Source organism: Carassius gibelio, chromosome B18, assembly GCF_023724105.1.
Source record: "Carassius gibelio isolate Cgi1373 ecotype wild population from Czech Republic chromosome B18, carGib1.2-hapl.c, whole genome shotgun sequence".
Classification (NCBI taxonomy): domain Eukaryota; kingdom Metazoa; phylum Chordata; class Actinopteri; order Cypriniformes; family Cyprinidae; genus Carassius; species Carassius gibelio.
Window position 1 is genome coordinate 11,873,457 of NC_068413.1, and position 23,600 is coordinate 11,897,056.

General features: G+C 36.0%; 2 protein-coding genes across 2 annotated transcripts in view; both read right to left on the reverse strand.

The window, feature by feature from the left end:
* Window positions 1-1,945: 1,945 nt before the first annotated feature.
* Window positions 1,946-13,339, reverse strand: LOC127977171 (alpha-2,8-sialyltransferase 8B-like). Its single transcript, XM_052581888.1, has 6 exons — window positions 12,576-13,339; window positions 9,894-9,950; window positions 9,503-9,658; window positions 9,119-9,376; window positions 5,729-6,022; window positions 1,946-3,278 (listed from the first exon to the last, which is right to left on the reverse strand). Exons 1-6 carry the CDS (start codon window positions 12,671-12,673, stop codon window positions 2,993-2,995), a joined length of 1,149 nt encoding a protein of 382 aa, XP_052437848.1. The 5' UTR covers window positions 12,674-13,339; the 3' UTR covers window positions 1,946-2,992.
* A 7,151-nt stretch (window positions 13,340-20,490) lies between these two features.
* LOC127977161 (solute carrier organic anion transporter family member 3A1-like) overlaps window positions 20,491-23,600 on the reverse strand; it is a 47,290-nt gene continuing 44,180 nt past the window's right edge. Inside the window, exons 8-10 of the mRNA XM_052581874.1 lie at window positions 23,289-23,467; window positions 22,902-22,966; window positions 20,491-22,249 (exon numbers count right to left, since the gene is read on the reverse strand). Coding sequence (XP_052437834.1) covers window positions 21,873-22,249; window positions 22,902-22,966; window positions 23,289-23,467 — 621 coding nt within the window. The 3' untranslated portion in view covers window positions 20,491-21,872. The remainder of the gene's footprint in view (window positions 22,250-22,901; window positions 22,967-23,288; window positions 23,468-23,600) is intronic.

Consider the following 23,600-nt stretch of genomic DNA (forward strand, 5'->3'; position numbering starts at 1 on the left):
CCTGTTACAGTTTTACCATACAATGAAGACAAAGAAGCTCTCATGCCCCCAAACATCTGGGCTATTTTGGGTGTAAAGTTAATAGGGTCCCTAACCACACAGGTCATTCAGTAAAAACAGAAACAAAAGGATCCCCCCTTTCTCTTCAAACACCAGACACTGTGGTAATCATTAACACATCCTGAAAGCAGGAAACGTGGACATCTCTTCCGAACGTCCTCCAAGCTGTGACCTGCAGTCAGTTGCGATGTAATTAAGTTTACTCATATTGGTTACAGACCGTTTCTGTTTTTTTCAAAACACAGGGGTGCTTTTACGGATAAATGCGTTCATTATGTCGGATGGCCTGCTGACGTCTGCGGTGAGACAATTATCTATTTTTAACTTAACTGGAGACATAATAAGAGCAACATGTAGTGCGGCGAATGCTCCATGTCAAAAACACGACAGATCACATGGTTCGAAACACATGAGAAGCTCCTCGCTGGACTGGTGTTTATGCAGAAAACTATCCCAACATTTCACTAATTCTGATTAACTGCCTCCAGAAAACCTCCAGCAAACAACTTCTAGGAAAACATCCTTTTATTAGACCTCAAAGCAAATGTAATGAAATTTGTCCCTCAGCTATTTTAATTTTTGTGTGTGTGTATCTGTTTTCCAAAATAAAATGACCCTTTAAAAATGTTTTTTTTCTGTGTATTTTCAAGAAGTTAAATGCTAAATTAATTTATGTCTAGGGTCATGACATGTGATGTAACCGTTAAATAAAAAAAGTTATATTGTTCCTTGATTACCATGTCCACTTCGAAATTATTTAAAGACATTCAAATATTTTATAAAGGGAAAAAGTATTGCTTACAAATATCATGGGTTTTTACAATACATTTGACTTTTTGGGGGAGCCGCATCACATTTTACAATGTCAAATAAACTTGCATTGTTGTAAAAAAAATATCAAATAAATTTGTTCAATTCCAAATGAAAATCGGAATTAAATTAATCTGATACTTGTTGACCTTGATAAAGGTCTGCAGAGGTTTTTCTGTGATTAAATTTGCGTTTTATTTTTTAATATATTTTTTTGATGTCACACCACATTACTTTTTATAAATGTGAAGTTTTAAAAATATGAATAAGCAATTAAGTTCTTTTGTGAAGCAATTTTTTATTTATTTATTCCTGCATTGCTCTTATATTTTTACTTTATGGCCCCCAAAAATATACATTTCAATGTACACTACCATTCCTTTTTTTTTTTTTTTTTTTTTTTAAATAAATATCCATAATAAAAATAACAAATGCATGAATTTGACCAAAAGTGAAAGTAAAATCTTACATTTGCAAAAATATACATTTCTGTTGATATTTCTATTTTTTTAAAATCCTAAATTGTTATTTTATATTAAACTAGAACAATTCAAATGGTAATATTTTACATTATTACTTTTATTGTATTTTTTTTTTAAATGCAGCATTGGCATAAGAAACGTTCAGATTTTTTTTTTTTTAAATCTTACTCCAAACTTTTAAACCGTATGTTTAGTCTTTATGAGAAATGTTATAAATGGAGATTGTTATTAAACAACTTGTTCCCAAGCAATTTCCTATGATGCCCAAATAATAAATCTTATTTGAGGTAACATATAAAACACATGGAGTAAATGGTTAAATTTTAAATGACATCATTTGCTGTAGTTTTCTAAATGTTTGACCAATGAAAACATTTTAGCTTCAGTAAAGGTTGAGCCAACTAAAAACTAACAATTCAGATAACTCTTCGAAGTCAGAAATGGACTGAATGTAAAATTTGTGAAAATAGTTACTAAATAATAATTAGCTGAAACAGCTTGAAATATTTTTTTTACAGTTTATGCATGAATAAACTGAAAAAAAAAACCATTGTGTTATGTCACTGACCCTTTTATCACACTGGACAGATGAGTACAGCAGTATTTTCTTTACTTATAAGTTATCACAAATACATTCACTTAAACATGTAATATGTGTCACATACAAAAGAAGTCCAAAACTCCCCCCAAAAACCCCTTAGATACAGAGACGCCGCTACTATGTGGCTTTAACAAATTCCAAAGTGTACACACTGAGCATCCCTTCACGGTCGACCATCCTTGAGCACACAGGAGTGTGTGAACAGCTGGGTGTGTACTGGATTCGGCTACAGTATCTCAGCGTGGGACTGCACCCGCTCTGATAGCTGCCTCGCTGTGCAAACACCAGAGTGTTCAGACAGCTGCAGTTCACATGTTCCACAAGTATTACTGCACATTAATGCTAAAGTTTTAACACCTGCTAAAAGTCACAACACTACTCACTTTGTCTTTCTAAGGCAACTTGATCAAGTGTCACATGATGCAGCATAACACCATCTCCTACTCGAGGCACTAAATTATCGTCCAAAACATCGTCTAGAAGAACGCATGTAGCAACGTAGTGATAAAACCCTTTTAAACCATTTAAAATGTCTAAACCGTATCATGTTAAATGTAAAAACTGACAACAGTCCTACATTCAGTCATGCTGTCTCCGGGCTCAACAGACATGTAGACTGAAAAGGCAACAAATAAATGACATTCTTAATTTAGACTGTTTTTTTTTATATATATACACACACAAATTGTCCCAAAAAGCTTAAAGGCTAAAGACAAAAAGAGCCTCTCATTTTATTCTCTCATATGCTTCCACCTTGTGGCCAAATATGGCATAAAATATTTAAAAAAAGAAATAAAAAGAAGTTATTTTTCATGTTTAAAAACATGGGATAAAACAATGGCAAGGGACTTTTAAATATATATTAAAAAGAATATTAGAGATTTAAAACCTTCTTAAGGTTGAACACTTTAAAAGAAAGAAACAATATCCCCCGTTCATATTGCATTCTCACATTTGGTCAGAAATGTACCTGAAGTATTCAGGTAATCAATGTCTGCGGTCCAGTGTATGAAACCATTTGGAACGAGGCTGCAAACGCTCATGTTGGAAGTTTACAGGGTCCCGTGTGCAGCCGCAGCGCCCCCTGTCTGTGAAGAGCACTTAAAGTTCGAAATTCCAAAGGCATGGTGTGTGGACTGGCACTGGATGTGTAGTGGTAAGTTAGCGTGTCGTAGTAGTGGTACTTGACCGGTTTGCCGTCAGGATCATGGGCGAAAGGCCAGAAGCCGTACAAGTGGATCTCATCACAAAAGCGTGTGGCCATGGTGTACATCAGGAGTCCCGTGGTGGGTCTTTTGATCTGGACCTGATTGGTCAACCAGTATCTGAAAGAAAATGAATGATTACAAACATAAGACCGAGTGCATGCTTTCTTACTATTATTATTATACTATGCCGTTTTCTATTTGTAGATCAATTACATTGAAGGGATAGTTCACTCAAAAGGAAAACTGTCATTAATTACTCACCCTCATGTCATTTGAAACATGTAAGACCATTCATCTTTGGAACACAAATTAAGATATTTTTAAAGAAATCTGAGAAATATCTAACCCTGCATAGACATTAACACGTTCAAGGCCCAGAAAGGTATTAAGGACATCATTAAAATAGTCCATGTGACATCACCAGTTCAACAGTTTTATGAAGCTATGGGAATACTTTTTTTGCCAAAAAAAAAAAAAAGAAAAAAAAAAAGAAATATGACTCCATTCAACAATTCTTTGTCTTCGTGTGTTCAGAAGAGTGTCATGTTTTTTGTTTTCTTTGAGCACTAAAAGTATTCTATTATAAAATTACAGCTTAACCACTGATGTCACATGGACTTTTAATGATGTCCTTACAACCTTTCTGGCCTTGAACATGTTCCAAAGGTGAACAAAGTCTTACAGATTTGGAACGACATGAGGGTGAGTAATTAATAAACTATGCCTTTAATAAAGTCTTCAGAAAGATTGAATGTTCAGCAGCCATTAGTCACATGGTACGTCAGAAATCATACTAATATGCTAAGTTGGGGCTCTAAAAACCTTTGTTCCTATTCTTTATATTGAACTTTTTATTCGTAAGAGTTTTGTGGAAACTGTTCCTTGTTTTTTTTCTTTTTTAATGAATTGTTATGATTCAAAAGAGTTAAAAAAACAACATTAACTTTAAATTAAAAACTGTTGTCACATTAGAAATGTCTTTCCTTGTCACTTTATGAATTGATTGTGTCTTTACAGAATAAAAATAGTGATTCCTCTCAAAAAAAAAAGAAAAAAAAAGAAAGGAAACTCACCCAAAACCTGGACAGTAGGTGTATAAGGTGAAGTGCCAATCCAAATCCTAAGTGTGCTAACAGCTAAAGTTACTAAAAAAGGAGTCTGAACTCAGCTGCTGAATTTAGGCTAAATCCCATTTTTAAAATATTCTCATGCTAAACTCTAAACTGCCAAACCTGACGGCTGTGCCGCTCTTCCAGGTTTAAAAGGAGAAGATCAGACAATTGAACAATGTCCATAAAGAGGCACTGAACCCTCTCCAGTCCCCTCACCCCTGAATCACCCTCACAGTGGGGCTCTCTCTGTGTATCTGTGAGGTGTCATTCATTCAGAACGGTTGGCGAAAAAGGGGGGCTTTGAGGAAAGGAGTTTCAGATAAAGAGGGTCGCATAACTTAAAGCTACCTCTGGTCTTTGTACTTCAGGTTGGAGTACAGAATTCTGCTTTCTGATTAATTTGGGATTTAAAAATATTTAAATATTCATAATATTTAAATTTGTAATTTATTCCTGTAATGGCAAAGCTAAATTACCATCAACCATTTCTCCAGCTGTCAGTGTCACATGATTGTCTAGAAATCTTTCTAATATGCTGATTTGCTCAAGACAGATTTCTCATGATTATCAACCTTGAAAACAGCTGTGCTGCTCAATATTTTTGTGGAAACTGTTAAGTTTCTCTCTCTATATATTTAGAAACAGTATTGTATCAATGAAATATTCTTTCTGCTAATGCTGTAAATTATAGCAGGCACTGATCCAGACCTAACTGGTAACTGTATTTTTTCGAAGTTGTGTATAAAAAAAAAAAAAAAAAAAAAAAAAAAAAAATCCTAAAGTACATTAGACAAGAAAATATGTTTTTCTACTTCAAAATTCCATGTTTAATTCGGTTTCTTTGTAACCGTTTGAGAAATTAACTAGCAATTCCTGAGGTTCTCGAAAAGTTTTCTTCATTGTAGTGTATGCAAATATTATTTTTAAAAGAGTACTACTTTTTAATCATTTGATCAACTGCAACATATTGTAATGGCATATTTTCCTCAATACACCATTCACTGAACAGCTGTCTCTTGCATGACCTTTATCCTGGCCCCAGCAACCCATGTTACACAGATGGATCGAAGAAAAAACATTCTCGGCTAGGTGCATTGTGAGGATGGCGGGCTCCAGCCACTCTGCTCCAAGGGAGGGCTGAATAGCAGACTTAAAATATGCAGAGGTCAATGAAAGAGGCAAAGGTTGCGTGCTATTTAAAGACAGCCGACTACAATTGAGCCTGGAGGGGCTTGAATTTATTGAGAGAACTTACAAAGACCTTTTGAAAAAAATACAGATATAGAAATGATGGTATGCACTTGCGCCTCGGTCCACTTACAGGAACAGCCCCACACTGTGGTCGCAGAGTAGGATGTGAATGTATTGATGCTCGAACTATAAATAGCGAGAGGCATGATACACCTGCTTCAGCGAGCATGAGTGTTGAGTAGGCTTAAATGCACAGACACGTACCCTCTGACAGCATGGAGCAGACGCAGGGAGGGGAAGGCGGTGCGGACGTTCACGGTATGCAGAAGAATTAGGCGGATGGCCCACTCCACTCGCTCCTCTCCTCCTTTAGCCATGAAGGCAGGGATCCACAGCACACTCCCGCTGAGGCTCTGCAGCCTGTGGACGAAGCGCTGTACCCACTCCTCACTGTTCAGGTCCTGAAAAGCACGCTGCACCACAGAAGGATTCATAGTCACCAGACTGGTGCGCAGGCCCACATCAGTCGCATACTCCTCCACTGGAGCCAGGTTACACCTTGGAAACACATATATTCATATTGTTAAGTCCTAATATTAGTGCTGTCAAATGATTAATCACATCCAAAATAAAACTTTGTGTTTACATAATATATGTGGGTATACTGTGTATATTTATGTATAAATGCACACACATGCATGTATATATTTAAGAAAAATAAGTTGTTTATATAAAAAAATATTTATATATAACATGAATTATATAAATATGTACATATCAATATTTACGAAATATATCTGTATTTATATATACACAATAAATGTACACAATACACACATTACATAAATCGGGATTAATCGTTTCATAGCACTACTTAAAATGATCTCAAGTTAGTTTCTTTATTGTATATGTAAATGTGACATATGATCAAGCCTTAGTTTTCTGGTAACAAGTGATCAACTATAAATATATCTGAAGTTTATTTCACTCTGCATGGCTGCTTCAAAGAGACTACTTTACACCCATAACATACTCTACACAAATGTGTCAATGCAGATCCTTCAAATAAGTGTTGCATTTACGCAGTTGCCAAAAGGAGTGCGATAGCACTGACGAAATGGTCTTCTTTTAATGTTATTTCTCTATAGAGTGCAACAGCTTGGATTCTGGAAGTAAAAAATACCTTTCATTTTACCAGTCCTTAGGGGGCTTTTCAAATAAGTAATTTTTTTTTAAAAGACCTGTGCTGTAGGTGCTCTTTTTTGCACTTCACCTTTATTCTTTTAGTTAATCATAATTCTTGTGATTTGATGGTCACAACATATTTAATCCAATTATTTTATTTAACCTTTTTTTATTTGACTCATTCATAATGATTCACAGGATTGTAGTTATTTCCCTTATTAAACCTGTTAAGCAAACAGTCTTTTATACCTTATATGATTTTTTTTTTGCTTCAAAGACAAGTTTGTAATATTTTGAGTCACCCCAGACCTTTAGTCTATAATGTGTTTTGCTTATAATGCTTTAATGAAGACTTTACAAAATCTATGTGAAAAAATTATACAACTAAAGGTACTGCTCACTGCTTGAGTAATAACACATCCAATTTAATGGAACAGACCTTTGAAAGTAAGTCTGTCACTCCCTTCATATGTAAATTTTTTTATGGGAGTTTCTGGACCAATGATAAAGAAAAATACATCATTCCTGAGTCTATAAACATGAAGTTAAAAGAGGTCAGAAAGAGGTTACTTTCTTATAAAGCAGTGTTTATAAGCGCAGCAGTGTTTTATTTACAGCAGTAACCAAAGAAACGCTATATTGCTGCTGTTCCATAAGCGCCACCTGCTGTCAATGAGTGAATTTGCGTTCCTTTAGACCCTCTGTAGTTTTTGTTTCAGGCAGATATTTTATGAAGCATCATTTTACAAAGATAAAGTCAGACCGTTCTGTTTTCTTTTTCATTATTTTGTGTATTTGATGTAACAGAATATATGTTGACATGCTTTAATGTTCTAAAAACAGTATCGTCAAATACTTTACATTATTGTAGGTCTTCTATGCCCCACCTCTCTCAAACGCATTGTTTTCTACAAAGTCCCTCCTGCCGACAAGTCTGCTCTGACTGGCCAGCTGACCCAATGCATTGTGATTGGCCGAACACCGTGAGCACTCGTCGGAAATGTAAGGCCCATTTCCATAATAGCAAGCTTCATCTTTTAAAAATAAATGTTAAAACAGTTAAAAATTTCCGTTTTTCAGTTAAAATTTTCAGTTAAAAGTAATCCTTTAGTACTTAAAATCATTTTAAGATTATCTAAGTATACTTAACTGTGCTATTTTGGGACACCATGAATATGAACTGAAATAAGCTTTTAACATACTATCTCAGTAGGCACTATCTTCTCACATACAGAATACTCCTACAGACTAAGCAAGTGTTTTTAAAGCTCATCCCATAATTTAACTTTTTTTTATAAAAGACACACAGAGGTGACTTTAAAGCAAATACTGAGCACAGTGTTGGCATTATCATCTTGCCACAATACCTGGAAAACCTTTCAACACTGGCTTCTTGCCGACTGCCGAGGCTTAGCTGTCACGGTCACACTCCCACACAGTCTTGTCCTTGCCCAGCAGAAAAGCCATGCCAAACACACAGGAGGGATTTAAGTTCTTCCATTACTTAATCTTCGAGGCTCTGTATGTCCCTGGACTGGGGCTGAATGACATTAATGTCCTAAGAGCACAGCTGGGCTGATGAAGACTCATTTAGGACTGGAAATCTCACAGTATCACACTAGTATATTACATGAAGCGCACTAAAATAATTTTTTTTTTTCTTTTTTCTCAAGAAAACAGCTTTCGGCTGTTAGGCAAAGCACTTTACAGGCAAGTGAACTGTAGTCACTTTTAGAAGACAGCCTAATTATGTTTCCTGGGCTGTAGCTTAGTATGACTTATACAAATGTCATACTGGCTCAGCTGGTCACTAATTGCAGTATGTATCACCCTTCTGGAAGCCTTCCGACAGTATGAGTCAAGCCTGGATGTAGTACTGACAGCGATTTCAAAAGTGCATTGTGTCGCATACAGATCGTAATGTTTTTGAAATCCAACCAATTTCTTTAAAGTAAGTTGAACACAGAGCATGTGAATCTACAGCTGCAAAGATACACACATCACAGAACAGGTTTTAATTCACTTCAAAATAAATGAACATCAGCCTCGCCGCTCTGAGGTATTAATACTACTCATGTTGAACTTGAAACCTCTGAATCTGAGATTTTTTTCTGCCTGTTATTCATAACACATTTCCACCTCAGAGTAAAAAAAAAAAAAGGAAAAAAAAGGTAATTGTGACAATAAAAAAAAGTCACTGTGAGATATCAAGTCACAGTTACAAGAAATAAAGACCGATTTATGAGAAAGAGTGGCAATTGCATAATAGGCACAAACACAGTTATCACTTAAATGAATCTGGTATCAAAGGAGTGAGTATTTTATATATCGTATTAGTTCTGGTACATTGTTCTTTACAGCTAGTTTAGGTGGATTTATTGTTTGATTCAGGATGAGAGCTGGCTAAGTTTACATCAACAGCACAAACTGTTGAATGCTACGACACAAAACAGAAGAAAAGTTGCTTACCTGATGACAAAGTCATGTGAATCGATCTCTCTGCCACAGCTGCTATTCAGCAGTATCCCAGAGTTCCCTACGATGGCACATTGCTTGTAATGCCGGTTCTTCATGGGAGACACAGTCGGCAAAAGGTTGTACAGGTTCTCTGAGATGTTTGTGGTGCTCTGCCGGTCAAATATATAATGAATTACATCGCCGGGTTTAAAGGTGCTCTTAAGAATTGAGATGTCCCTCTCAGCATCCAGGAACCTCAAAATGTTTTTCCTGAAAGCAGAATGAAAAACAGCAACACACTTTATGAATGCTAAGGGATTCGAAAACAAAGTATTAACAGGGCACCATATTCTTTAGAAATGCCATACAGTGCATCTGAATAAATTCAAGCCGTACCTGATGAGGTTAGACAAGGTTCTGTTGAAAGTCCATTCTGGTGAGGATGAATTGCTGGTTTTGCTCTTTATGCCTGGCAGTGGAATTGGAGAAGCAGAGACTTTGCTCTTTCTATAGGCGACTAGTGAAGTAGGAACAGCATTCAGGACTGAATTTCTGATGGAGGAAAAAGATCAGGTTTATGTGCATGTCTGCCAAACATCACTGTTAGACACAGCTACAAATAACAACATCTGTCACCTCAAAAAAATACTGGCAGCTATGTTTAATGAGTCTAAAAAGGTCTATAACACTGAGAAACGGACTTAAATGTGTGTTTTGTAAGCATCATTGGAATGATCTCATGAAAACACCATAAATCATAAATGATATAACAAATCAGATTACAAACCTGCAGGACTGAAGGCCGAAGCTTTTTAAGTGAAACTTCTGTGAATCCTCAATGTTCCTAAGAGCAGAAGGCATCAAATATTCATCATCATTATCCAGCAATAGAACCATTAATAATGCTCTCGGAGTAGATAATTGAGATAAAGGCAATTAGACCCTGGACTGGAAAAATATATGAAATTGAATTATGATGATGTTTATTTAGGTCTTAATAGAAGGCGCTCCCACTTCTAAACCTTTTAGAATATTTTAATGGTACAAACACAAGGTTATGGTTATTACGGATTAATCATTTCATAAAAATAAAGTGTCAGAATTTGCACTAAAGCCTAGAGGAATTACCCTCAGGCCATTCAAGATGTAGAACAGATTTGGATGAATTTAGCGTTGCATCACTTGCTCACCATGCGTTGAATTTGTTCATTCTAAACATGCAACTTTTCACATCACAGGATAACCGATGGACTGGTGTCTTGTGGATTAATGTGGTTTTCATCAGCTTTTAGACTCTTATTCAGACGGCACCCATTCACTGCAGAGGATCCATTGGTAGAAGGTATTGTATTGGCAAATTTCTCCAAATCGGCTTTGATAAAGAAACTAATTCATACACACATTGGGTGGCCTGTGGGTTAGCAAATTTTCTTTTTTTGGTGAACTATTCCATTCAGAAAATAATGGCAAGGATAATAGGTAACGGACATCATGCCGTTCAAACCACCTCTTCCTGCGGGGTGCCCCCCTTCAAAACAGTTAGGACAGGATAGCATTGTCTCCTTGAGAAAATCAGTCCTATTTTGTCTACCACTCTTTGTAATGTTCTTCATGTCCCCCTCAAAGTCATGGCTACGAGCATTATTAAGCAGACAGAGCACAGATCTCTTAAAATTCTGGGGAGCAGCTTCAAATGCAGATTTAACAGTGGTGTTGCTTCAAAGCGCTTATAACTGCTCTGAGATATACCCCTTAGATCCTTTGTATGATATGGAATTATAATCTAAATGGCAATAAATTATAAATCTCACCAATAACTTAAGCAAAAAATAGATCATAAGCATCATCTAATGCCTTCCGACAGCTAGTAAATGAGGTGTGAAATTTCCAAATTGGGATTTTACAATTATATTTTGTCTCTGGGATATTTTGGGTTCGCAAATATGAGGGATGGAATATTCCCTTTCCACGCTTAATGGATAAATAGTAATCAGTGCAGCAGGAATGTGAAATACAATCTCACGGTTTACGGAAACAAGCCAAATACTTTGCATAAAATGTCAAATGTGGCAACTCTAGGCATGATCCATTTAAAAATTAAGCACTAGGCCTATATGCATATCTTGGCAGCATACACTTGTGTTTGAGTGTTGTTTTCGCATGCAATTATTCTTGCAATTAATCCATCCACACACAAACATTCTTCTCGCTCAAGAGCTTTAAAGTGTATGTCCAGAGATTTTTGAAATTATGTAAGCCTGAGGATTTCTGCTACAGGGTTCAATTATAACTGAGGAAAGGCAAGCCGTTCATTTTTGTCTCCAGGCTGTAACTTTAAAGTCACAAATCAAACAGTAATCCCCGAGCTGCCACAAACCACAGATCAGACTGTCTTTTCACTTGCCATGAATGGGCACAAACGGAGCACACTCAAGAGCAGAACAAAAACCCACAAACCAACAACCATCCGTTACAGAGCACCAGGGTCAGCCGCATTTATCTGATGACTCTCATACAGGGTTTCACACTCAGCAAAGTCTGAAGGACTTGTTTTGGAGACCTGCCAAGCATTAATAGTTTGAGACTATATTAACAATATTCAGCTAAACCAGTTCCAAAATATTATCACTCTGCTGGAAAGTAACGGTGAATGGATAAAAGATTAACTTTAAAAGCTTTAAAATCTCACATAACCCCTCCAGATTCTACAGAACTATCAATGACATCAAACTAAGTAATATCAAACAAGCTATTCCCTCAAATTTAAGAACCCACAACCACAGGATATGGCTTTGCAAACAATAGTCCTTGGGACAACACATTGTCTCCCTCTTTTGACTTAGACCCAGTATTACCCTGTTTGATGAAAGACCAAACCAACCCTGCTTGGAAGACACTGTTTAAGATGTAGTCTGTGTTTTACAACATTGTAATTGGTGTAAGCTGGTTATTTGTGGTTCCAAAATGGTTATTAGCTGGTCCAAGGTGGTTATTAAGTTGGTAAATCATCTTGGAACAGCAACAAATCAGCTCAGTAGGGTGGTCAGGCTGGCTTTTTGGAATACGGTTGCTTTTTAGACAGCAACTGAAAAGCTTAGAGTACGGCAGACCAGTTATTTTTCAAAACACAGCTCCAATTTAAGATTGATTTTTAAAAATAAATAATAATAATAATAATAATAATAATAATAATCAAGTAAATAAAATGCACTGCTCTTTTTCATTTTTTCATTTTTTTTTGTATATACACAAACAGTAATGGTATAAACACAAGCTCAGGCTAGTCCTAAATGGACTGTCCATTGTTTGGGCTTCTACAAAGTCTCTTGAGACAATCAAAGCACGGAGGACAATGTCCTAAACATAAACGTCATAAATAGAGTGCAACTGTGCGTTGAAACAAAGACCAAAACAAGAATGCGATATATTCATCAGTATTGTTTATTGGACGTTAATCGAATTTACTTACGCGATTTCTTCCTCCACTTCCGATATATCAGCTATAATCACAAATATAACCAGGGCTGTCCCGATTCCAAACATCAGTATTCGGAATTCAAAAGACATGACTGGAGCGATATGTGCGGTTGTACAGATGCGTTGAACTATAAGCGCAATAGAAATCTGTTCTTCTTCCTCACGCAGGGCAACGCATGTGCTGTTCCTCCGTCTCCTCGACAAAGCCGGACCATTCTAACCGGCCGTGCAGGTTAGCGAGCAGTTGTCTGCATTAAACATCACGTCCATCAGCTTCTTCCACTCAAGTAGTGTAGAGATGAGGCAAACGTGAACGTGCTTTCTTCTCTTCTACTCCTGCCGTTACTCCTCGGAGATCTGGTGGGTGGCAGTTCCCTTGAAACTTTGCCTGCAAGGTGCATAAACTCGCATATGAATGTTATGCGTTCAGTTAAAATTGGTATATAGTGGCAGAAGGCGTGGATTTGAAATTGAATATGAAATATGATTCCCTCTCTCCATCTTGCTCTCTTTGTTTCTATTTGACAAAGACACAGACGTTTGTTTCTCTACAGTGAAGACTTTCCATTGACTTCTATAGTTTCTTATATTGAACTAACGGTATTTTCTGACATCTAATTCTAAATCCTTGTCCTAACCAGGTGCGACGCGACAGGGTTACAACGAAAAGCAATTTGTCTGTCTACAGTCAACCTGAAACAGCTGTAGACGCGACATGATCAATCACAAATCACAGCCAATCAGAACAGTTCCCCCCGTCTGCGCGCTTTCTTGTGTGTCCTTTTATTTTCCCGACTTCCATGCTGTTATTTAGGGCTGCATGCTTTTCATAATTTTCTTTGTTAAACTTAAGGGATTTGAAATATTTTCCAACTTCCACAATCGTGAAATCATGTTTAATATGCACGAGGAGACTTAATTATATTCAATTAGATTTTCGTGTGGGCGGAGCTACGCAACTGCAGTACTAAATGCAACATTTGATCCGTTTCCTGTTAATGTGCGAGTCTTCCGATTCATTAGCCACTTTCTAAATAACTAGAAGAATATCAGAGTGCAGTAACAGTAACACCGTTTTTTTCACAGTTTGTTTATTATTACAATACAATAACTAAATTAAAGTTATATTATAAGAAATAATAGTCTGCAGTTTGAGTTTAATTTGAGGGTGAGAAATTTCTCATGCAGATTTCACAGCAGGTTTCAGTTGATCACAATGATTTGCCACAAAAACAGAAAGCTGCTTAGTTTTAGAGAAACTTCCGCTTGAGCTGTGCTATATACATTACTATTGACAATATTTTGTATTTTTATAAATTTTATTTATTTTTTTTATTTTTTGCCAATGAAATTTCAGTGAAATTTTGAAAATCTGACTGCACATTAGAAGCTAAAATGACAGGAAGTGGCTGACAAACATTGCACATTAAAGTTAAAAAATATCTGCCCCAGCTCTTACATTAAAAATATTGTGGAAGTTGCCATATATTTACAGTATATGGAAAAACAGTAAGTGTAGTGTGTTAGCTAGTATACTCTTGCTCATCGCCTTGCAGTCACAGCTGGTCAGAAAACAAATTTAATTACTGGAGGTCACAATGTCAGTGTGCTAATGGGGTTTTGCATACATTGTAGGGACATTTGGTCAATTGAACCCCACTACACACACACACACACACACACACAGAGCCAACAGTCCTTTCATCTTTGATTCTGATCGTCTCTGATTTCATTGAAAGGTAGTAAAACTTTAATTTGCCTAAAGCCTATACAATTAGGCAGCATAATTGTTTTTTAAGCTAAGATTGACTGGTTATCATGATCACTCACCAAGTGTTTCACAACACCAGATGTTATAAGAGGTATTAAAATTTGCTGTCTTTTTAAGAGTGCACCCAGCAGGCATAACTGGAAAAAAGCTGGCAAAAATGTTACTAACGAAGAATGTTTATGACAGTTTTTACCATTTTCCAGGCTCAGGAACAAACTCAAACAGTCCTGGCATATCATTTCTAAACCTACAAATGAAGAAGATTCTCGCACTGTGAAAGATGAACTGTTTATATCACAGTTTCCTGTCAGGTCTAACACCCTCACTACTTATGTAGGCAACTGTAACTTTGTATTACAAAATACTGATAGTGGGACACTTTGGAATTTTTAGTCCATTTATTATATTTTAATGATTCAAATATCATAATACATTGCTGCCATACCATTGTCACATGCATATTTAGGATGAACCTAATCCTGTTTTTAGAAATGGAAGAATATACACATAATGCTAGCAAACTGAAAGTGTCCTATACTGTACATCCAGCCTATTAACTGATTGTTCATGATCATTTATGAATTCATGCATAATGTTCATATTGCCATTAAACTAATTGTCTTCCCACAAATCCCTGTCTGAATTTTTTGCATGTTAAAAAATAAATACGACCTCACGTTGTATCAATCACATTTACACACTGCCTCCAAAACTTTCATCCTTCATAAAAAAAAGAAAAATAAATAAATTGGACCAAGTTCTTTTTCATTTTCTGTGATTTCGCATCCATAACAAACATTTTTATAGAAAAATAAACAAATATTTTTCTTACAAAAAACGAATGGATTCACTACAGAAGGCCTTTATTAACCCACCGGAGCCGTGTGCAACATGTTTTATTAAGCATGTGCATGCTTTATTTGATGACTTGTGAATTTTTTTATATATAACTCTGACTGGATTCGTCTGAAAGAATAAAGTCGTATACACCTGCTTCGAGGGTGAGTAAAACACAAGCTTATTTTCATTTTTGAGGGAACTAGGCTAAGCCTTTTACTTGATATTTCGTCAGCATAAGATCTGTAATTTCCTTTTTTTGTCAATTTTTTTTTTATATATGGGCAAATGAGCCCACAAAACATTGTTTTGTGCCCACAAACCAATAGTGAATTTCTAAAAGAATCAGAGGGAATCTTATTTGAATCATTCTGATACGAGTGTGCTCCGTGCTGTAAGAGATGGCCTAGAAATGGTGGTGTCCATGGAGAAAAGAGGAAGGAAAGGAAAAAGGGGGTCATCTTTCTGCTATATTTTTAATTTGTCCTCACAATTGCTTTAGGGAGTCTGTATGCATGATGGCTTGTGAAAACCTTCTAAATAACATTTTGTTTATGTGTGAGCGTTAAATAAGCCTACTATCTGTCAGTGAAAATGATACCTAAAGGTTCTTTTTTATTGGCCATTTGGGTCAGAAATAGAATGGGACATCGGTTTACTGTCGGGAATTTGTCCTGCTGCATTGTGCTGCATCCAGTACGCAGGAATCGAAATGGTTCTATGGTATAACTGCAAACCCCTCCTTGTAATGTCAATACTAGTATAGTAAAGTGAAATAAGTGAAAAAGTAAATCAAATTCAGAATGACTGTGTTAAAGGGTATTTCAAGTAGTTTGTAGGTCTTTTTTCATCTTGGACTTGGACCAGGCTACTGAAGCTGTCGGAGAGTCAGCGGAGCTGCTTGCAAATAAATGAGCAACATTTCATGTCAGTGAGTCACAGCAGTTCTTGAATGCCTTGAGCCAATATAATTCTTCTGCTGCAACATTAAGGTAGAAAATAGTGCCCATATTTCCATCAGCTCAGTGTGCCATTGCACCGGACCCAGTTTAGCCCTGCGTGTGCAATGTGTATATCAAGTTATCCAATGGAAAATGACCATGCTCCATTTCCAACCTGCTTCTAAGGATTTCATGAAGGCAAGTAATGGGTTTTTGTAATGCTTTTAAATAATCTTTTCCTGCCTCCGCACACACACACACACACACACTGCTCAACCCTCAGCCACAGGGAAGGGAAATACTTTTGCTATTTAATTTTATTGTAAGATGTTATGTTGAAACAGTCCAAAGAATAAGTGAGAAATGCTTAAGAGGATATCTGACACTTTTTCTATTGTCTTCATCTAAAAAAATCACTTTCCTGTATCGTGAAAAAAAAAGAAAGAATATGAAATTGCAATTGCACAATATGCAATCATATATTGTAATGCTTACAAAATAACTGCTAGAACATTAATGGAAAACAAACAAAGTTAAAATTAAAGAATATTCTGAGCATTCAACATTTATTTTAGATCTAGATTGTAGTTTACTTTTGCTTGCATTGAAAAAATACATTATATATATATAATCAAACCGAAATATATATAACTGGGGTATATATAATATATAAATAGGATATATTTATATCCCTTGGTTATGATCACAAAGCATCAAGTTCCTTATTTATTCCCTAAACTCAGTCTGTATTTGAGCATTTGAGCTGCTCTCAACATCTACTTTGAACCGAACATCAAAAATGCACAACACAAAGAGCAAACTGACAATCCTTCCTTCCCGCTTCTCTCTCAAATATTATGAGTGCCATTTGAAGAGTGTCAGGCATATTTTGGATTTATATTTGTGACACAGCAGGGTTTATCTTCAGCTGAAGACGATTAAGTTGTTTGATTATTATGGACAACTTGAGCAGTAGTTCTGAAGGATAATTTACAAAACCATAAATTCAGCATCTTTTTTCAGTTAAAGCACTGCAGCAGAACACCGACTCTCTTTGGATTGACTTATTTACATAAAATATCCTGTGCATTTTCACACAAACACTTCAGTCTCCTGAGAAATTAGGCCTTGTTACGAATCCTCAAATTAATTATGCACAGTTTGATGGGATAGCCCTAGCAGTGATGGATTATTATGTGAAACAAAGTGAAACAGATGCAATGTGCAGAGAAACACATACACAACACATGCCAGATCAAACCCTACTAATGCACTCCATGGTTAGAGATGAAGTCTTCAGGGAAACATTGTAAATATTGTAAAAGCTTTTAATTCCCAAACAAAAACACTTTTTTCACCTCATTTTTAAGAGGTTGCCCTCCAGTTTCACAGGTGATATACCAACAAAGGCTTCTGTACTAGCAGTTAAAGGAATAGTTCACCAAAAAATGTACATTTGCTGAAAAGATGTAGTTGAATTTGTTTCTTAATCAGAAATTTCACCAATGGATACTCTACAGTGAATGGGTGCCATCAAAATGACTGAATGACTTCAAACTCAAAATGAGAGATATATCAAAATATCACAATAAATTCCACATCTGGCTAAAATACAAGTTCTCTCTACATAATATTGCTTTTTCAGTGAAAAGGCTGTCTGAATCAGTGGAGAAATGTGCACGGATCAAGCACCATTTACAAGTGAAAAAAAAAAAACATACGTGAGATGACAACCTTTAATTGGAGGGAGTATTATTATGGATTATGGACTCATATTTTGGCAAGAAGCAATGGTTTAAGTGTTTATGGTTTAACACACAGCTTTTCACAACAAGTTGTATGGAATTCTTATGGCCTCTTATACTAACGGTACCCATTCATTGCAGAGTGAATGCAGCAAGTGATGTAATGTTATTTCTCCAAATCTGTTCCGATAAAGAAACAAAATCTACATGGATGGCCTGAGGGTGAGTACATTTTCAGCAAATGATCATTTTTTGGGGTGTACTACTCCTTTAAGTATGTGAAATGGTGGGTAATTGAATTAGCTCTCTCAACTGTTTCATTGCTGCACATCAGTTTAAATAGCTCTCTATTTGCTGATAATAATAACCCTGATAAATAACCCTGCACCGCAGAACATAAATGCTTCATATCCCCATCCCTCCTGCATTTGGATCCTCTGAGATGTATGAAAGTGGGAACTGAACAGTACTGCACCAAAAACATATTTGAGATGTCAGTCTTGACAACAGTGTGTTCCATGGAGCATATTTTTTAACAAGAATAAACCTTTTGTAGTGTTGGCAGATGTTTTGTGTCTTCAGCAGGTGCTAATGAATAGGACATCATGCTATAAATATCCTCTTGAATCTTTCAGGGATATTTGGTACATTATTTAGCGAATATTGCTCTTTTGTTGTTGGTTTTCGCATCAGAAATATGTCTTATTGCCGCATTAAAAATATATGTAACATATGAGACATAAAAAAAACTAATAAAAATCTAAACTGAAACCAACACACAGGTTAAAATCTAGTTAAAAAAAAACTATACTAGTATATCAATTATTCTAAAACAACATTGCTGCAAACTACAAAAAAATAAATAAAAATAAAACATTGCATCTGTTCCCCTATTAGTTAATAGGTATCTTTGCTTTAAGTCTCTCATCATACTCTCCTTCCAGTTCAATCGGTTCTTTGTCAAGGCTGCAAAAGGGAATCTAAGCCACATCAAATAAAGACTTTAATCTTCTTACACACCAGGGCAGATTAACACACAGTATATGTGTCACCTCACTTAAAGAGACACTGTTAAAAACTGATGGAAGATAATAAATCCAACAGATGGATTTCAGTTCCAATACTCCTGCAGAAATCTTCCCGTCGATTCCAAACAGCCTGACATTTGGCGTCCATTCAGTTAAATAAATAAAAAACTTTTAAGGTTGCCAGGTTTCTATATGACCTTTTGTTGTGAAGAGCGTGTGTCTATGAAGGATATCAAAAGAAAGCCTTTTTACCCGATAGCGGTATAGCCTCTGATGTTGGAGATGCTCCAGAGTTCAATTTCAAAGGCCCACGGTGAAATAATGTGCTTTTCACCTTCATAGCCACAATAGACCAAGCAGTTTCTTTATTTCAGGACTAGCTTCAGGTTCTATGAAAAAAAAGAAGCTTTTTGTGTCCATACTTTTAATAACTCCTTGGTTGAACTGCAGGGTGTAGCTCAAGAGGAGAAGGTAAAGCAAGGAATATATTATCAGAAGCAGACAAACACAAATGCAATAAGGCCTTTCTGATTGAAATCTCTTTTTCCATAGAGTGAAAATCTCACTCCAGCAGTCGAATGGCTTATAGTCATCTTCTCTCCATTTTGCCCTAGATTTTATAAATAACCAAATTGGGTCCATTTACATCTACACTATAATACATCCTCTTATTCTTATTTTGATGTGAATACAGAATTTTATGAAAGAAAAAAAAATCCTAGTGAGTATTAACATATTTCAGAGTAGATTCTGCACAAAACTCTACTGATAAAATATCTTAAATTCTATTCCATTAAACAAAAGTTCACCCAAAATTGAGGATTTGCTGAAAATGTACACACCCTCCTGTAGGCAATCCAAGATGTATTTGAGCTTGTTTCTTCATATGAAAAGATTTGGAGAAATGTAGCATTATATCACTTGCTCACCAGTGGATCCTCTGCAGTGAATGGGTGCCGTCAGAATGAGAGTCCGAACAGCTGATAAAAACATCACAGCAATCCACACGTCTCCAGTCCATCAGCTAACATCTAGTGAAGTGAAAAGCTGGATGTGTGTGAACAACAAACCCATCATTAACACATTTTACTGTTGCTTTTGGCCAAAATATGAGTCCATAATCCATAATGACTGTTCCTCCCCCTCCACATCACAGTTCAGTAACATCTTTGTTTAGAACTGTTTTCAGTTGTAATTGGTGCTTTATCTGTGCATACTTCTCTCCTGATTCACTTTTTCGTGAAAACAAAATCAACATTATGGATACAAGACTCATATTTTAGCCTGAAGTAATGGTTTGAATTTAAAAAATGTAATGATGAATTTGTTCATTGCAAAACACATCATAACACATTGATACAATTTAGACATTTTTAACAGCTGTTTAGTCTCTCATTTTGACGGCACCCATCCACTTGAGAGGATCCACTGCTGAGCAAGTGATGTATTTGTTGATGTTGTTGTTGTTTTTTTAATTTGTTCTTATGAACAAATAAACTCATCTTTTTCTTGGTTGGGCTGAGGATGAGTACATTTTTTTTAACTATTTAAACTTTTAGGTAAAAAAGAACCATAGACGCAAATCTGAGATTTTATGAAAAATAATTTATTTGCAGAATAAAATAAAAGTTATTTTGCCATTAAAAAAAAAAATGATATGAAAAGTACACTGCTTACATTTTTACCTGCAGTGACGCTTGTAAAACAAGAATGATGTGCTATGAAGAAGCTTTAGAGGAAATTCAAATAATGTAAAACCAGAAATTCATCATGAACAGTTTTTATCCAAGTGTCTTTTGTATACAGCTCTATTTCTACCCACAGTGGCATTTATTATTGCAGTGAAGTGAAATAAAACAGTTTAATCTCAATCAAAACCTGAAACACACTTTTACATGTTACATTATAATTGTATAAAATTTAATTCTTCATCCAACTCATAAATACCAAGGCCCAGCCTGACCATCAGAACGGTATTTGCTCTACAGCAAGACGAGAGCACCACTCACAAATGACAATAGTCTTCTGCCATTTAATAAAAACACCTTTTCCCAATACCTCTCCTCTGATGTCAGTCACGCTGTAGATCACAATATTTTCTCAAAGTCTAGTCCCAAACATGCCATTATTCTCATCTGAATAAAGTGGCATTCCTAAATGCATTAATAAAACTACAAATCTCATTCGCTATGTCTTCACCATCCGAAACAAAATCAAATACACTCTCCCACTATTGCACAAATATATAAAGAAGCTTACAATGTACAGTATCAATAACCTTTACAAATTAAGACATTATAGGCCTCAATAAACAATATAAATTAACAACAGCCAGAAGCAAATGCTGCAAAAAGCACTTAGAAGAAAAAAAATGTCTCAAACACCCCTAATAATGTTTTGAGAAATAATTGATATTGTTTTCATATATATATATATATATATATATATATATATATATATATATATATATATATATATATATATATATATATATATATATATATATATATATACACTGTATAAAATTGCAGTATGTAGTATCCAATATAATGATATTAGTATTAATAAACTGGTTGTAATGTACTAAATGATCCCCATAATAATAACGGACTGGGGCGGGGGTCGAGAACATAACCAGCATCAACCAGCCGGATGACTGATGACAACTTAAACTTGTTGATTTTAGTTGTGTGTGTATATATTTTTTTATATTTATTAAAAAAGTCATTTTGTGCATGACTTCAGCTAATGCACAGCTGTGTGAAGTGAACAAACCAGCTACACAATCAGGCATTGAAGTAGACGCCTTCAGCTAACTACCACAACATTTTACTGGCACTGGAGAAACACCTGTGAGAGAACTTGTAAAAACAAGATGGACCCAGTAGAAGAGTTTGAAGGAGTTTACAAGAAAGTCGTACACATCCTGGAATAAGAGACAATCCTTCTTCAATTAGCATGAAACCACTATAAAACGGACTCCATGTTTTCACACCACTCGTGATCCTCCAGGCTATATATAAATTTAGTCCTGTTGACTTGGCTCTGACTGCTGTCCTTCCCGATGCTGTCCAGATTCACGCTGGACGAGAACATTTCGGTGGGTGTCACGTAACCCTCATTGTTTTTAATGTATTTCTTGTAGTTTCTGCGCAGGCATTGCCAGGTGGTCGTGTAGAGGAGGAACGCCACGACCTTGAGGACGATGGCCATGCTGACGTACAGGTGCCGGTAGCTCACGTTGTTGTACAGCAGACAGGCGCCTTTGTCCCCGCACTCGGTGCTCCAGAAAAGGCATGTGGAATCGATCCCCATGCCAAATATCAGAGGAGGAGGAATGAACCCTGAAAGAGGCATTTAAAAGAGAAAACTGACATTCTGATCTGCTTCTACACATATTAGATGTTTTGAAATATTGAGAGAATGGAGAAAGTCTTCATTTTCTGATTAATAAAGCAAGTTGAGAACTACTTAATTAGGACAAACTGCTTAAAAGGGAGAGTTCACACAAAAATGAAAATTCCGTCATAAATTTCTCATCCTCATGTCGTTCCAAACCTGTAAGACCTTCAATTATCTTCAGAAGACAAATTAAGATATTTTTGATGAAATTCAAAAGCTCCCTGACCATTCTGAGCCTTGAATTTATTTGTTGCGTTGTTGACTAACCCAGGGTCAGAAAGCTTGTGAATTTCATCAAAAATATCTTTAGTTGTGCACTAAAGATGAACGAAGGTCTTACAGGTTTGGAAAGACACAAGGGTGAATAATCTATGAGCTATCCCTTTCATTTTAAAGCTAGAAAACTATTGCTTTTTTTTTTTGACCAGACGTAGCAAATGCATTTATCGTTGTTTTATGGCACTTTGGATTGCGAGGAAAATGACTCTGTAGAATGCTTATTCCACTGAGGAAAACCAATGACTCTCCACAATATACTGTGAAAGCATGTAGTTTGAGTAGTAAATGTGGTTGTTCTGGGCTGTGAAATCTCACCTAACAGTCGCAGAAGCAGAAAAAGGACTCCAAGAGCGTATGACTTCAGCTCTGGGCTCACAGTTCTAAAAGAGCAAGAAAGCAAGTCAACATATTGAACACAAAATAAGTTCATGATCATACACACATTCATGACGCGTCCCCTCAGATCTAAAAGAAAAACAAATGAGATTTTTTTAAACATTTTTTTGGTGAGTATACAGTATAAGTCTTACAGACAGACAGATAGATAGATCAATGCTTCATCACTGATAGCTGCAGACGACCAGACTGCAGTGCACGCTTATAATAAACAACACTATCACAGTTATCATCACAGTTATTGCTCTTGGTTTGTACAGGCCATAACACTGGAGCTCTGTTTCTTAATACGTTTGGTAGAGTCACCTGATGAGGATGATGACGGAGGGCGTCTGGGCCATGGCTCCGATCATACTGCAGGCACAGATCACACACAGGAAGGTGAGGAAGGCCTCCTTGCAGCCGGGACGTGGGCATTTCCCTGGCACAGCTGTGGCATATGCAGCTGAGTCGTATGCAGAGATACACGCGCACCCTGTCATATTCTGAAAGTAAAAAACTAGATTCAAATAATGTTACACTTTATTTTAAGGTGTCCTTGTTACAGTGTAATTATACGTTTAAGTATTGAGTAATAGAAATGTTATTACTATATATATTACTTATATTATTAGAGTA